At 42.2% G+C, this 16,875-nt stretch overlaps 1 protein-coding gene across 1 annotated transcript in view; it reads right to left on the reverse strand.

The window, feature by feature from the left end:
* The window catches only part of CCDC146 (coiled-coil domain containing 146), a 108,650-nt gene extending 92,307 nt beyond the window's left edge, over positions 1–16,343 (reverse strand). The window contains exon 1 of the mRNA XM_075557656.1: positions 16,188–16,343. Within this exon, the coding sequence (XP_075413771.1) occupies positions 16,188–16,343 (156 nt within the window). The remainder of the gene's footprint in view (positions 1–16,187) is intronic.
* Positions 16,344–16,875: the final 532 nt, after the last annotated feature.

Genomic DNA, 16,875 nt, shown 5'->3' on the forward strand with positions numbered 1-16,875 from the left:
AATCCTATTTCAAAATGGGATGGCATCCACAGGTATTGGGGTTAGAATTCAAACACATTTAAACCGTAACACAGGGCATGCCCTGATGTCAATTACAGTGTCTGAAGGAAAAAGGAGCCTTGCAAGATTTTGCTCATTTATTTCAGCAGAAATCTGGGGAATACCTGTGGGTAAAGATATTAAGGTTGCTTGACTTAAGGAGGAACAGAATTTTAGATGTAACTGAATTCAGTGATAGAGTCACATTTACTAGAAGTTTTGGATTCAATGAATGGGGTTGAGCTGATGTGTTTGTATCCAACAACTAACTCAAAAAATTTATACAAACCTAGACTCAACATCAGCTTAGATAACTAAAGTTCAAAAGTTAGAGCTCAGAATTCAAAAGCTTATGTAGTTCAGAATGCTGGAATGGAGTCATTTTTAATTTATTCAACAAATATTGAATGTATTTAATGTGCCAGGCCATCTTTTAGGAGACTGGAAATATATCAGTTAATAAACAAAAATCCTTTACTCCAGTTTACATTTTATTAGGGGAGATATAAACAATGTCTTTGTGAACACAAACAATGGATTGCTACATAAACAATGTGATACATCCCATATGAAGTTAAGCAACTTCAGGAGTATCTGAAGAGAGATGTGGAGTTTTACATGGATAGGCCCAGGGAGACCTCACTGAGGAGGTGCGATTTGAACAGAGACTTGCAATAACAGAGCCAGCCATGCAGTTGTCTTTAAGTATAGTTGAGTTGATTCCGACTCATAGGGCCCCTGTGTACAACATTAGGAAACACTGCCAAGTCCTGGGCCCTCCTCACAATCATCAGACTTGAACTCATTGTTTCAGGCACAGTGTCAATCCATTCACCAAAGGTCTCCCTCTTTTTTGCCATGACTGATGTCTGTGCTATCTTAATGAAGGTCCACTATTTTACCTTTCTAGTTTTTAATAGCCATTACAATGGCTATACAAAACTCACAGAAAAAAAATCATGATCAAAAGGTTTGTTAAGAAGTTCCCTAGTTGAAAGGCCAGTGAGAAGTATCAGGGTTGAGTTATCAGGACACATTACAAAATTCTCCCAAGTCTGCTTATAAAGGCTCAAAGGGCATACTACTCTGCTGTAAGTCTCAACCCGAAGGCATTCACCTCAGCTCTGTGAGTCAGCAAGTCCAGCTTCCCCAGGTAAGTGTTCACAAGCACCCCACTCTGCAAGGCATCCTCCTGCACAAAAGCACTGAGTTTCATTTCTCCGTGGGTTGGGAGGCCCATCACTCTGGTCCATGCTATGGTCCATCACTCTGCTCCTGTTCTGCTGCTGCTCCTCGGGTATTATGGCTGTCTTCTGCATCCAGGAAGTTCACTGCATAGGAATCTTGAGTCCAGAGGATGTACTTCACTCCTGACCCTTTCTGGTAATTAGGCCCTGCTTCTTAGGGGGGTAGCTTTTACATGCAGTAGAATGGCACTCCTGGGAATCTGATTCACAATTACTGACAGGTGAATCCTATCAGTATCATCTTAACAGACCCATGCAGAGGAAAGTTCTTTGGTGGGAGTTAGAGAATTTGGATGTAAGAGCCGCCCTTTGCCAGGGCCTGGTCCTTCCTAGTAACATGTCCAAAGCACATGAGATGAAGTGTCGCAATCCTCCGTTCTACGGAGAGTTCTGGCTGTGCCCTTCGAAGCCAGGTGCATTCATTCTCCGAGCGGCCTGTGGCATGGGCAGTATTTTATGCTAAAGCCGTCACTCAAACGCACTCATTCTTACTCTGCCATGTTTATTGCCCGGCTCTGAGCGCATATGAAGAGGTTCAAAGCACCAGGGCTTGAGTTCCCAAAGTGACACCTTTACTTCACATTTTAGAGAGATCTTTTACAACAGATTTGCTCCGTGCTACACACTTGTTGATTTCCGGATTACTCCTTCCACGGGTATTGATTGCACATGCAAGTCAAATGAAACCTTGACAACGTCAATATTTTCTCCATGTATCACGATGTTGCTTATTGGTCTACATATCTAGGGGATGAGTATTCTAAGCAATGGGAGCTGGAGGTACAAAGGTTCAAAATCTGGAAAGTGCCGGGTGTATTTCGAGGGAAGCCAAGAGGCTGGTACGGAAAAAATCAGTTTGCAGTGAGGGTGAAGAGGTTGGGTGTGGGATGGAGTCAGAGATGATTTAAGGACTGGAGATGGAGAAAAAGTGGGACAAGGGGTGCCAGATCACCAAGGCCTTGTAAACCACAGTAAGTGTTTTGTCTTTTGAGTCAAACAAGAGCTATGAGGGAGTTGAATAGAAGAGTGATGTGATCTGATTCTGTTTTAGAAAGGATCACTCAACACTGAGAAGAAAATAGACTGCAGGAAGATAAGGATGGAAGCAAGGGCCTGGTTTGAGGTTCAGATTAATCTAGATGAGAAATGCTGAACACCTGAACTACAGTTCTGGCAGAGACCTGGATCAATTTTAAAGGTAAAGCTGACACAACTGGCTGATTGGAAGCCATGAGGAAGGAGCCCTGGTGCTGTAGTGGGTCTGCAATTTGAAAGGGCCAAGTTCTCTACTGCCGGTACTTTCAGGTACTTCAGGTATGTTCTACTGCTGCTGGAAGAGAATGCTTTGAAACTGAGTGTGGTAGCAACTGTAAAATATTGCTTGATGTGATTGAACTATGGAATGATATGATGTCTGGATTAGCTCCCAATACAATGGTTTTGGAAGAAATAAAGAGAGTAATAGTCTTGGACATTCACAGGGGTAGTCCTACGTGACCTATGGGATTGCTACGAGTCACTGTCAATCGTATGGCAGTGAGTTTGGCTTTTTTTTTTTTTTTGCGGGTAGGGGGGGTGAGGTCAGGAGTGAAAAACTGGAGGTGCCACCAGAAATGACAGCACTATAGCTGGGTAAGGAGCTCTGTTGGTATAGTGGACTATGAGGTGGGCTGTAAGTGCAGTTCAAAACCACCAGCTGCTCCATGGGAGAAAGAGGAGGCTTTCCCCTCCCCAAGCATTAACAGCCTCAGAAACCCATGGGCAGTTCTATTCTGTCGTATAGAGTTGCTGTCAGGTGGAAAAGACCCGGTGGCAGTGAGTTGTTGAGATTGCAGGAGGTGCTCATCTACCTTATGAGTGGGGGAAGTGAGCTGGCTGATATTCTATATTCTATATTCTATATTCTATATTCAAATATCTTAAAGACACCTTGGCAACACTACTATAGGTATTTGGCTATTCTTCTGAAATTCATGGAAGACATCTATGGTTCAGAAATACTATTGAGAGGTGCCGGGATATAGATGGTAATTATGAGCCCAGGACACAAGGCAAGGCAACCTTTGAGACTGTAGAGAGCTTGCACCCCTGCCCCTCATGCTGCAGTTATGTTAGTTGAGAAACCGAAGATCATTTCTTTATGCGGAGGTCAGCTATTGCATCCTAGTGGAACAAACACCAGATTAGGATTTGCTTTTCTTCTCTGTCCTGCTTCACCAGCAGCATTAGTTTGCTGCATTAGTGAGGGTGTTGAATGCCATCATGGTATTCCACAATGGTGTTCTATATCGCCGTTCACTTGCAAAATCCGTGCACACTTAAAGGAGCAGGCAATGAGCCTCAGCTAGTGCATCCTCTAGGCCCCAATACAGGACACGGTGTCTGTGTGTCTGTACATATCAACAAAACTCAATGAAGTGCCAGTAACTCAATTCCAATTCATAGTGAGCCTATAGGACAGGGCAGAACTGCCCTCATGGGTTTCTGAGCCTGTTAAGTCTTTACGCTCCATATCTTTTATATCAGTCCCTGGAGAAGGACATCATGTTTGGTGAAGTACAGGGGCAAGAAAAAAGAGGCAGAGTCTTGCGTCGATGGACTGATCTAGTGGCTGTGATGTGGGTCCAAACACAAGGACAATGGCAAGGGTGGCACAGGACGGGGCAGTGTTTCATTCTATTGTACAGAGGGTTGCAATGAGTTAGCCCTGACTCAAAGGCACCAAACAACAACAACAATAACCTACATCAAATCCTTTGCAATTAGAGCTTTCCCTTTTTGTAAAAAACATTTTATTAGGGACTCACACAACTCTTATTATAATCCACACATACATCAATTGTGTAAAGCACATCTGTACATTCTTTAACCTCATCATTTTAAAAGCATTTGCTTACCACTTAAGCCCTTTGCATCAGGTCCTCTTTTTTTCCCCTCCCTCCCCGCTCCCCCTCCCTCATGTGCCCTTGATAATTTATAAATTATTATTTTGTCATACCTTTCCCTGTCCAACATCTCCCTTCACCCCCTTTTCTGTTTTCCATCCTTCAGGGAGTAGGTCACATGTAGATCCTTGTAATCAGTTCCCTCTTTCCAACCCACTCACCGTCTACCCTCCTAGTATCGCCACTCACACCCCTGGTCCTGAAGGTATCATCTGCCATGGATTCCCTGTGCCTCCAGCTCATATCTGCACCAGTGTACATCTTCTGCTCTATCCAGACTTGCAAGGTAGAATTCGGATCATGATAGTTGGTGGGGGGGGGGGGGGGAGGAAACATTTAGGAACTAGAGGAAAGCTGTATTCGTTTTAAAGGCTTGAAGGTAAACAAGCAGCCATCTAGCTCAGAAGCAACAAAGCCCACATGGAAGAAGCACACCAGCCTATGTGATCACGAGGTGTCGAAGGGATCAGGTATAAGGCATCATCAGAACAAAAAAAAATCTTACCATAGTGAATGAAGGGGGAAGTGCAGAGTGGAGACCCAAGGCCCATTTGTCGGCCACTGGAAATCCCCTTGCAGAGGGGTCTAGGGGAGGAGATAAGTCAGTCAGGGTGCAATGTAGCTTTCCCTTTTCTTGGAACGGTTCCTCAAGATCATCCAGACTTTGTTTATGCTATTCCTGGACAACTTCCTGTCTGGTCAATAGCCTACCTACTGTCCCCACACCCACATTCAATTCTGCCTCTGTTTCTTTGCTCATTGAAATTCATAGTGTAAACCATTATTAAGGTTTCAATCTAGCTAACTTATGGTCAGCAGGTTCCTGGACACAGCACAGTTCATCAAAAAGAACTGTTTTACTTAATTAGTCATTTCAGAAGGAAATCTACAGTATTTCTCTGATAATAAAAATATATACTCTATTTCTGAGCCAAAAAAAATTAAAGGAACATATTCGCCTTTTTTGGTGTTAGCTTTCAAAGATAACTTGCCTTTATCTTCATTATCAGAATCTAATAAATGTTTCTTATTCACATACCACGAGCAGGGCATGGCATTAGATGTCTTTCAATGTATTTTGAATAGGTGCTGGCATAGAATATTGAAAGTACCATGGGCTGCTAAAAGAACAATCAAATCTGTCTTGGAAGAAGTACAACCAGAATGATCCTTAGAAGCAAGTATGCTGAGACTTCATCTCATGTACTTTGGACATGTTGCCAGGAGAAACCAGTCCCCGGAGAATGACGTCATGCTTGGTACAGTACAGGGGCAGCAGGAGAGGAAGGCCCTCGACAAGATGGATTGATGCAGCGGCTACAACAACGGGCTCGTGCGTAGGAACAATTGTGTGGATGGCAGCATTCCATTCTCTCATACACAGGGTCACTATGAGTCTGAACTAACTCGATGGCCCCTAACGGCAACAACAAACTCAAAACTCTGAGTTTGAGCTGTTATTTGCGAGTAAGCCCATTGCCATCAAGTCCAGTGTGATGTACCTCCTGAGTTACCGATGAGACTGCAGTGGATTTCAAGGGAATTGCTACTCTCGGTCCTGCTGAAGGCCTTGCAGCAATGCTCAGCTAATTTTTTGGATCCCACAGGAGTTGAAAACAGGTTGAGTTTCTGTCCCCGGAAATGAACCTTCTCATCTTCTACAAGAGGCAAGCAAATTGTGCTTATGCTGGGAAAGTTTATCAAAGAAGGGTCCACAAAATACCACTGAAACAGCCAGTGAACTGGCATCCAGTGAAGAGAACATCCTAATTTTTGTCCATTCATTCTCTGGGCGCTGCTGGCTTAGAAAGCACTGCATGTGGGGGCATTTTGCTTTGCACACTAATCATGGTAAGCAGCTGATATTTGCAGAGTGACAACCATGTGCTGGCCATGTCTCTGGAAACCATTTCCTCATTCTCTCTGCTCGCTATGATGAAGGCAGAAATAAGCTTTACACCCACTGAATGTATTCTCTAAAACAAACAAATTTACAGATCATTTACCCTTTATCGGCCCAGAGAATTTCCAGGTTTGCTGGCTTTCTCAAAGTGGGCTAATTGTCCAAGGGGTAAAATACACGTTCACTAAAGCTCAGCGTCATTTGACGTTGACGTTCCGCATGAATCAATCAACTGCAATTCCAAGGCACTTTCAGTCCAAGGCGAAACATTTTGCTTTGTGTCTTATCAAAACAATTGCATCATGCTTTGCTGATAAGAAACATTTCAAAGGGTGAGAATGCTTTAGGTTTGTTAATGTACCTACTTAGACTAGTGCTTAAAATGGTTTATTTTTTTCCTGTACATCAGTCAGAATTTATAAGAGTTCTGACAAAAAAGGCCACCAAGTCTCCGTGCTCTCCAAACACCACTTTACTCCCATGGCTACCACCAGGGTAGAATTCCCGATGAACAGATTCAGCTGATGTACAGCGCACTCGGAACATTACTTGGAAGCCAAAATCTTTCTTTTGTAAATAGCAAAGTTAAAAAAAATCATTTGTTAACTATAATTATTGTTTTAAAATGTGAATCTCATTTGTCAGTTGGTGGTGTTGATACTGGGATACTTTATTTTTTTTAATCTCTAATCTATAATTTGTAAGGTCTCCTTGGGTGTTAAAAATACTTGACTCTTAACCAAACAGCTGGTGGTTCAAAGCCACCCAGAGGTCCTTCCAAACAAAGCCCTGCCAGGAAACGACCTGGGAAAGAGTTCTACTCCACCTGCCTGCACCCACAGGGAACTGGTGGCAATGGACAACAACATCTTTAGTCAACATTTTGTTTTACTGGAGCATGTCAACTATTAGCAATGTAGACAGCTCCAGCTGTCTGCGGTAATTGTGGACGGTGGAATGATACTCTCTCAATGAACTCAGGGTTAGTCTTTAACACACTGATCTATTAGTGTAGAGGTGCTTCAGACTGTATCCTGAGAAGCCCTAAGGGTCTGTAGAATATCAGTGGTTCTCAATCTTTTCCCCTCTGGGGGTCAACTGACCCTTTCACAGGGGTCACCCGATTCATGACAGTAACAAAATGACAGTGATGAAGTAGCAATGAAAATAAAGTTATGGTTGACTTACTGTGGCTCTGTAAGTCAGGGCAGAACTGCCCCTATGCATCTAAAATGGTATGAATCTTTATCGGAACAGAAAGTTTCATCTTCCCTCCATCGTGCATCTGATAGGCTTGAACCAGCAAACTTGTGGTCAGCAACCTAATGCATAACCAACTATGCTACTAAAGCTCCTCAAAAGGCAGATAGAATTCTGGAGCACAAAAATGCTACAGGGCCAATTAGAACAAGCAGAGTCATCCAGTCTGAAAAATCAAGAGCTGGTGATGAAGCTGGAACACGGAATATGCAGGAGAGAAAAGGAGAGGAAAGAATGAAGGATGGATTGTGAGGTCACAGAGGAAGTTCATAATCCTCATGATAGGCAAAGAAAAATTCAAATCTAAGTCCCTAGGGTCTCCTTGTCACCTCTGGATTTTGGCCCCCGAGGTGATGATGTGGTACTGGGTGGGAAGAACAACTGGGAGGAACGCTGGAGAATGCGCTGCAAAATAGTGAAGTAGCCAAAGAGATCCAGCAGAAGCTGGGCGGAGGTACCGAGTGGGGGAAATGAAAAGGCGTTGGGAAGGGTTTTAAAAGCTGGAATGCGAGAGAGCCGGGATAGGCATCTGCAAGGATGAGACTTTTCTCTTGCTTTGCTTTTCTGCTGAGGTGCTGTGGAACGCCCTCCTCTGATTCCTAAAGGTCCTGTTAGTTGGCCAGGCCGTTGATAGGGGTTTCTGAAGGCAGATTTGGGTTTCCCTTCGCTGTGCTATGAAGAGTCTTAAGGTAGGAGCCAGAAAGCTCAGTTTTATTGAGTGAACAAGTTGTCTGTAGAGAAAAAGCTATCCGTTTCCTCACTGCTGCCTTAGGGGGTCAGGGGGGATAGAGCACTGCATAGAGGTTCAGAGAACTTAAGTGTCTTGCTAAGTGTATGCAGCTACTCTGTGTAAAACTAGAACTATTTGTTTTTTAAGCAAAATGGAAGAAATTTATTGGAGCCCATACGGGAAACCCTAGTGGGGCCTATAACTATTTTTTTATGAGCCACCGTGCCTATCAAGGGACTCCACCACCCCCCACCACCACCACCAACAAAACAAACGTCTCAAGATGTAAGTGAAATAGACCTTTGGTTGAAGGTGCCCTCATGGTACAGTGGCTAAAGACCTGGGTTACTAAACAAAAGGTTGGCAGTTCAAAACGTGGCGATCTGCTTCCAGAAAGGATTTGGAAATCCTATAGCGGAGTTGGCTTGCCCACTGCAGGGTTTTGATGATTAGTTCCAGCCTTTAGAGGAGGCAGCATTCCTATCTTCTTAATCTGGGGTTTGATGTCAGGTAATTCCTGCACTCTCTTTTTTCATGTTTCAGATACTACCCAAGTACACATGTTTGCCTCCTCCACCAGGGTAGGTATGGTCTAGAATATGTGAAGAACTTTTGCCTCCGATGAGAATGGGCTTGGCATCGGGAGAGTGGCAGCAGAAGGGAGCTATCCGCTTGCTGCTGGTAACCCCCTTCTGTTGCTATGGCACCAGCATAGCTGAGCAGACCCCCTGGAGCAAAAAGCTGCTGAGGGCAGCTACATTTCCCTTGTTTCTACTCTGCTGCCATATAGCAGATGCTCAGTAAAGATTTACAGAAGAAATAAAGAAAGCGATAGAGCAATTCTTCTCCACCCCCAATTTTCAACACTCGTCTGACTTTCATTTGCCACCATTGCCTATTCAGACAGCAAAACTTTTTTCTGACACCACCTTAGGCCCTCGTTAGAACTAATCTTCATTTTTATTATTCTGAAGGTGCAGTGAGTAAGGGCACCCTAACATGGTACCTGTCTTTTCTCTGACCTGCATTCTTCTGCAGTCTAATTTGCCAACTGGAATATTTCCTATTGGCAAATACACACACACACACACACACACACTGAGGTTGCATACATGCTGTCTCTGTCTCTCTTTCTGTATTTAATTTCATCCCAAAAATATACTTATAGGGGGAAATGCAGATTATATTGCTTTAACAAACTCTGTTTAAAGTCCCTTGACAACATCTTGAAAAATACTGGTCAGGCGTATCTCAAGGTAAAGGGAAGAATTCACCTTATTTGCAGATATTCCTCACCCTTAGGAAAATATTTCTAGAAATAATAATAGAATCCATCTCTGTCACTTAATAAACTCTCAGGCTGTTTAAAGTCTTTTTGACAGTCAAATAAAATCTTGAAACATTACTCTTGCAAGACTCCCTTGCTTGTCTTAAGGCATGACTTGTTGAGAGATTTAGAACAGACATGCACATTGTAAAAATGCATAATTGCTAAGCAGAGCAACAAGCGAGGTGTGATAGCTAGCAAAGTCAGGGAACATTTACAGAGCAGCATTAAAGGTTTACCTGTACTTTTGGTTTAACTATACATTTTGTCTAGAAAGGCAATTTATCAAATCCTAAAATAGTAGTGTTTAAATGTGGACTTGAAGAATATGAACCAAACTGTCAGCTAAAGTTGGAACAAGAGCCTAAGTCTCATTCCTGCCCCTGCGTCTGGCTGGTCCTGTCCTACACCTCATGGTGTCGGTATGGACTCAATCGGACCCACGGGACTCCTTTGGACGCTCTTTCAGGGGACAGGAAGCTCATCTTTTCATTTTTGTAACATGTGAAAGACACCCCAAAATATTTTAATCTTTGGAAAATGATTGGAAACTTCTTTAGGGATCATCAGAAGAAATTTACCCATAACACTGTAGGAGGTCCAAACATGACAAAGAACGAATTTTTCATTGCATCAGAAAAGTACCACTATTTTGAGTAAAGTTTTTTATTTAAAAATTTCAGGATTAACTTATTATCTTGTATCAGCCTTAAGAGAAACCAAACTATAAGAAGTAAGTATCTACTTTTTGTGTGAATAACCTAGCCAAAGTGAGAATTTTAAAGGTGCAAAATTAGGTAAAACGAAGGCAACATATTTTAATAAATATACAGCAGTGGCCTGTGCTGATAAGTAATCTAAGTAACAAGTAGCAATCTTTTCAGAAAGAAATCTGAGGATTATCAAGAACTTCCTCTCTCTCTGGCCCAGGGACTTCTCTGGTAAGCTTGAGATACACTTTCTGGACATTCTCCATGACCCGTTGCTTCTTCTATAGTCTCTGTACTTACGGTACCAACATCTGCACATTTTCCTAAGTCAGAAACCTAACACCATCTCACTACAGCCATTCCCACACCCCTTTCATGCAGACACCACATCTCACGTTTCATACACCTCCAGTCTCCTTATGCACATTCGTTCCCTTTTCCTCTTGCTTCCATCTTGGTTCAGTTTCTCTTCACCTCGTACCTTGGTTACTGAAACGGAATTCTAATTGGAGGCTTAGGGGCAGAGATATTTCAGGACATCTATTTAAGAGCGAGAACCAAGTGCAAGTGTTCAGGAGGACAATTAGGTGTGAGAGAAAGAATAATGAACTGGAGTTGTCATGACATTTTTAATGCATTTTTTGGGTAAAATTAGGTCCCTCGGCTGATAGTTAGGTCAGCTTATAACTCGAGTATATATGATAGTTCAGAGCGTGGTTAGTTTAAGGTACATTGGGGTTATCCAAGTGAAGCTACTGTAGGTACATGCATGGATATTATATGTACATGCATGTATGGGTGTGGGAAAGGTTTAAGGATAGGAAGGCAGGTTCAAAATAGATGGCATGGAACTAGATGAAACATCCTCTCCCCTGTGCTGTCCTACTCCACCACCCATGTGCGCTGTGCTTTGGTGGCGCACATCACAGTTGTTTTCCTGTGGGAAGCTATACACCAGCATGCCCAACACCAGCAAACTCACCCAGAGCGGACAGGTTTTAGTAGAGTTCTCAGACTAAAAATGGCTAGGCAATTTACATTTGAAAATTAGTCCCTGAAAGCCTGGTAACCTAATATTGTATGCTATGTTGCTGGCAGCCCCTTAGGTTGAAATATATGTAAAGTACGCAATGAACACAACAATGGACTTGAGCATGCCAATGATGGGGTAGGCAGCACAGGACAGGGCAAGATTTTGTTCTGTTGTGCATGAGGTTGTTACATACCAGTGCCAAGGTGACGGAACTTAACATGTTCTCTCAAAATACTCACTGCTGTTGAGTCCAATTCATAAAACTTTATGGGACAGAGAGGAACTGTCTGCACTGGTGCAATGCTGAGACTAACTTTCTATAGGAATAGAAAGCCTCCTCTTTGTCCTGTGGAGCAGTTGATGAAGAACATCCTCTGACATGCTCTACTGCTTTCCCCTCAGTCCTCAGTGATTGGTCCTCACTTTCAATTCGAGTAACATTGTATTTACTATTGAGCTTCTTTTCTCCCCCAAATTAAGCTTCTAATGGAAGCTTATCTAAGGCACAGGCATTGTTTGTGTGTTTCATATCTATGAACCTGCAAGATGTCTAGAACAATGCAATACACACACGCACACACCCCAGAGGAAGAGTCCAAGGGTTAAATTTCGTTTCAGATCTTTAATAATAAAGATATTTAGCCTTGCTCAGAACAGTGTTGGGTCCACAGTAAGTGCTGCAGAATTGTCTGTGAACTGAACGAACACTCAGCGTCCCCCATTACCCTTCAAAGCTGTCAGGAGAGCTCCATTTTACAAATTTTGACACGAACTAAAACTTGTTCTGTATTACACATGTAAGAAGTCCAACAATTCAGTTTCAAGTGTACATTGTTTCAGTGAAAAGGCCACAAGTCCATAAACCTATCTGTATTTATTCACTCAAATTACTCATTTACAGCCACACCCCACTTTTACAGAATTGTTTGTTCAATTCCAACTCACATTTTACTTTCTTAGTGTTCCCTCCAGTGTGTGCCTTCCAAAGATTCCTGTGCTTCCTTTGCTTCAGGCCTCGGCTAACTGAGGTCAGCAGCAATTGGCACCAGTTTCCGTGAAAGGAAGAGAAGGGAGGAGCTGACTGGCTTTTGGTGAGGAAAAAAGAGCCAAAACACTTTGGCCAGATAACTTCATGTTTTGATTTTGGCACTTAACAATAAGACAAGAATGGTTTTACAGCTTCTAAGCCTTGGGAAAATTAATTATCTGACACTTTTTCAGATCAATGTTGCTCTCCATAGCCAGAAAGAGAGAAGTAGGAATCCTAGCTTGGGGCATACTGTGGAAGGTGTAAGAGGGAAACTTGTGATGTTGCACGCCTCGTAGTTTGGCAGCAATGAATGGGGAACTGGGAGCAGGGTCCAGCACTAACACGGAGTCCTTCGATGGGAGGCCCGAGACTTAGTCCAAGGACCACTCTGAACACTTATCCCAAAGTGTGAACTAATGCCACATAGTTCCTGCTTTGCTAGGTCTTATTGCTTACTATGGCCAGAGCACCAGTGGAGACACATCAACATTCTATGCAAGAAATATTGTGAAGAGAGATATTCAAAATACATCAGCCAGTGACTAAGGATCCCTGATGTTGTAGTAGGTTAGGGGTTGGGGTGCTACGTACAAAGTCAGCAGTTCAAAACCACCAGGTGCTCTGAAAGCAGAAAGTTGAGGTTTCCTGCTCCCTTAAGATCTACAGTCTCAGAAATCTACAGGGCCGGTTCTACTGTATCTTGTGGAGTCACTATGAGTAGGAGGCTTTGATTTTGGTTTTGAGTGACTGACTGCTCAGTGACCTGTAGAGTCTACAAGCGCTGGAAGATTGACATGTGTGAGAAAATGACTGGGTTGGCTGTTGGACAGTTAGGAACAGAAGTAGCAGCTTCAAAAAGTGTCCCACGCGAGTACACACCTTGCAGCATTCTCTTTGAAGCAACAGTACGATTGGGCAGGTTTGCACGGCCCTGGCCTTACATGTAGGACAGTGCCGGTTTCCTCACACATTTGAGCTTATCACCAGCGAATAAGGAAGCATTTGCCGAGGGGACCATCTCTCATGCTGTCAAATGGATTCCAACTCAGAGCAACCCTACCAGCCAGGGCAAAGTAGGGTAGACCCCATGAGTTTCCAAGACCGTGACTCTCTGGGAGTAGAAAGCTCCATCTTTCTCCCAAAGAGTAGCTGTTGGTTTCAAATAGCTGACCTTAAGGTTAGCAGCCCAATGCACAACTACTAGAAAAACCAAACCAATACCAAACTCGCTGCCGTCAAGTAAGTGCTGACTCATAGTGACTCCCTGTGGGTTTCTGAGACTGTAAACATAAATGGGAGTAGAAAGCCCAGTCTTTCTCCCTTGTAGCTGCTGGTGCTTTCGAAATGCCAGCCATGCATATGACAGCCCAACATGTAACAACTATATCACCTAGGCTCCACTAGAAAAACAGGAGGGTATAACTCAGTGTTTCCCTAAATGGGCCATATTACCTCCTGGGGGATATTGGAATGATGGGGTGGGGGTGGGCTGCAAAAACAGATACCTATCCTGGATTATGGGATAGCATACAAAAGTTTTTAATTGCCAGGGGGTGCTGAGTCAGTTGTTGTTTTCTTTTCTGAAAAAGAGGCACTAGGGCCAAAGAAGTTTGAGAACCTATGGTCTAAGTAACTGATGAGACGGCAAAACATAGTTGGAGCCCAGTTTGCGGAGGCCTGTGAACAGCAGGCTGAACATGGCCTACAGGCCACACCAGATGACAGCACAGCATCCATCTTGTCAGATCAGTTGTGCCGAACACTAATAACATCGATGCTGCGAGCAGTTTCTGTTTTCTCAGTATGACATAAGGCATCTGGACCACTGCAAGCCCATTGCTGGCTGCTTTCTTTCAGTTTCCATAGTAACTCCTGTTGTTCAGTGGTGACAGCTTGTGTTTAGTCCACTGACAGGGCAACCTTATGTAACTAACCCCACCAGTCATTTCTGACTCATAGTGACCCTACATAGGGTTTCTGAGACTGTAAATTTTATGCAACACACAGCCTCACCTTTCTGCTGTGGAGCAGCTGCTTGATTTTGAACTACCAACCTTACAGTTAATGGCCTAACCAATGCCTAATCCACAACATCACCAGGGATCCTTCTCTATATACCTCCCACTACTATAGTTGATTCTAATGCATAGCAACCTACAGAACAAAGCAGAATTGCCCCTTTGGGTCTCCAAGCCTTTAAATTTTCCTGGGAACAGACCGGGTCATCTTTCTCCCTTGAGTGGTTGCTGGGTTTGAATCACTAACCTTTCAGTTAGCAGCTCAACGCATAAGCCACTGCACTACGAAGGCTCCTTTTAAAATATAAAGTAGGGCTAAAACACTTACATTTCTCCCCTCTTCCTCTGGTCCTGCTCCCCTTCTAGCTTCTTCATTCCTTCTCTCTTTTCTTTCTCTTTCTGCTTCAATTCTACTACATCTTCTAGATAGGTGCGTGCATATGTATATAAAAATAGATATGCATATAGACCTATAAGAGTCATAAAGCTTAAAGGAATATTTAAAGTATTAAAAATAAAATGCAGATGCCAATTAAAAATGTCTCAGTGGAGCTTCTTATAAAGATGAAAAAGGAACACTCAAGTTGTCTACATCGATGCTGCCTTCGGCCACATACAATCGCATTATTAATGCTGACAAGCATGTCGATCCTGCTAACAACGTCATCAACGTTGAAAGAGTAAGTAGGCCAGTTATTTGAAGCATAATTGAAGGCTTTTTGCTATCCACTTAATCAGGGGCTGGCCATGCCCACTGATTAATAACTCTAATTTTTACGTTCATGTGTTTTGAGAGATCATGAAGTATTTAATAAATGATTGGATTGAAAATCAATCCACACAAGGATTTTATAAAACACACCTTTATCTTCAAAAAACCAAACTCTTTGCCATCGAGTCCACGCTAACTCATAGTGACCCTATAGGGCAGGGTAGAACTGCCCTGTGAGTTGACAAGACTGTAACTCTTTATGAGAGGAGATAGCCTCATCTTTGACCAATTTTAGATGGAAGAAGTTGGTAGAATTTTTCCATTTTTTCATCACTAGCTTTAGTGATTGGTATATACATATGAATAATAATTGTATTAACTAGATTTCCCTGTATGCATATAGATATTATCATATCACACATAGTATTGTACTTAAAGAAAGCTTTTGAAATGTCATTTTTGACAATGAATATGATGTCATTCCTCTTGAATTTGTCATTTATGACATAGTAAATAATATGATTTTTGGATTCAAAATGGTTAATACCAGCCCATCTCAGCTCATTAATGCCTGGAATACCTTTATGTGTTTCATTTAATTTTTTACTACTTCCAATTTTCCTAGTTTTTTACTTTTCACATTCTGTATTCATTAGAGATATGCTAAAGTACAGATCTCAAGCATGACAAAGAAACATATGCATATGAGTTTAGTTCTCATTTAAAAAATAATACACATACATATCCTAAATGTTCATCTTGCTTTTAAAAATATCGGATAAGTAATGCATTATATCCCTCTCTTTTGCTTCTCTAATGATGGGAAGTAGAAAATGTCTATGCTCTTTCCATTGTAGCTGTCCTTATTGGTAAATGTATATTCTTTCTACCATGACCTGACAAAATCTTGGCTTTATTTTATCGAAGTAGATATAGTGTATGATGAGAAAAATGTGCTCTGTTACTTCATTTATCAGCCCATGGCATAGCCTCACTTGGATGTACATATCAAGATTTTATTAAATAGTAAGAGTATCAGGACTACTCTACTACATGGACCCAATTATAGCCCAAGCCCTTGGAAGAGAGGGTATGGGTAAGTTTGTTTTAAAGTATCTTAAATGCCTACAAAATATTTGTAATAAATTGTTCTCATTTGACATTAACTTCCTCTGAATTTTAAAGTAGATGGTGCTTCAGGTATTATTGTAGTAGTTTGTAAAAAGAAATTACCTCTTGTAGAAAAAGGAAAGCTGGAGTTGTTGATAAATCTACAAACCGTTCATCTTGAAAATTAGTTGTAGGTGCTATGGCATAAATAGGGTCTCCTTGAACCGCTTCTTCCTCTTCCTCCTCAGTGTCTGTATTCTCTGTACTACTGTCCTCCATTTTTCACTGTTCTAAAAGAAAAATCATTTCACATTCAGCTGTTTCGGAGTGTCTCCACATAGGAAGTATAAATAAGTAAAAATGAAAATAAAACTCACTTGGAAGAATTATGTTCCAGTGAAACCAGGAGTAAGAAAAGTTAGTTATAATCACATTATTAGAAAAGGTTGTTTTGGTGTGCATGGGCAAATGTGATGAAGAAAGCTGATGGTGCCCAGCTATCAAAAGATAAAAAGAGCATCTGGGGTCTTAAAGGCTCCAAGATAAACAAGTGGCCATCTAGCTCAGAAGCAACAAAGCCCATATGGAAGAAACACACCAGCCTGTGTGGCCATGAGCTGTCAAAGGGATCAGGTATCAAGCATCAAAGAACAAAACATCATATCATTGAAAATGTGGGTGAATGCAGAGTGGAGACTCAAAACCCAATGGTAGCCAACCGAACACCCCTTACTGAAGGGTTGTGGGGAGGAGATGAACCAGGCAGGGTACAGAGTAGCAACAATGAAACATATAACTTTCCTCTAGTTCT

This window comes from Tenrec ecaudatus, chromosome 9 (genome assembly GCF_050624435.1).
Source record: "Tenrec ecaudatus isolate mTenEca1 chromosome 9, mTenEca1.hap1, whole genome shotgun sequence".
NCBI lineage: Eukaryota > Metazoa > Chordata > Mammalia > Afrosoricida > Tenrecidae > Tenrec > Tenrec ecaudatus.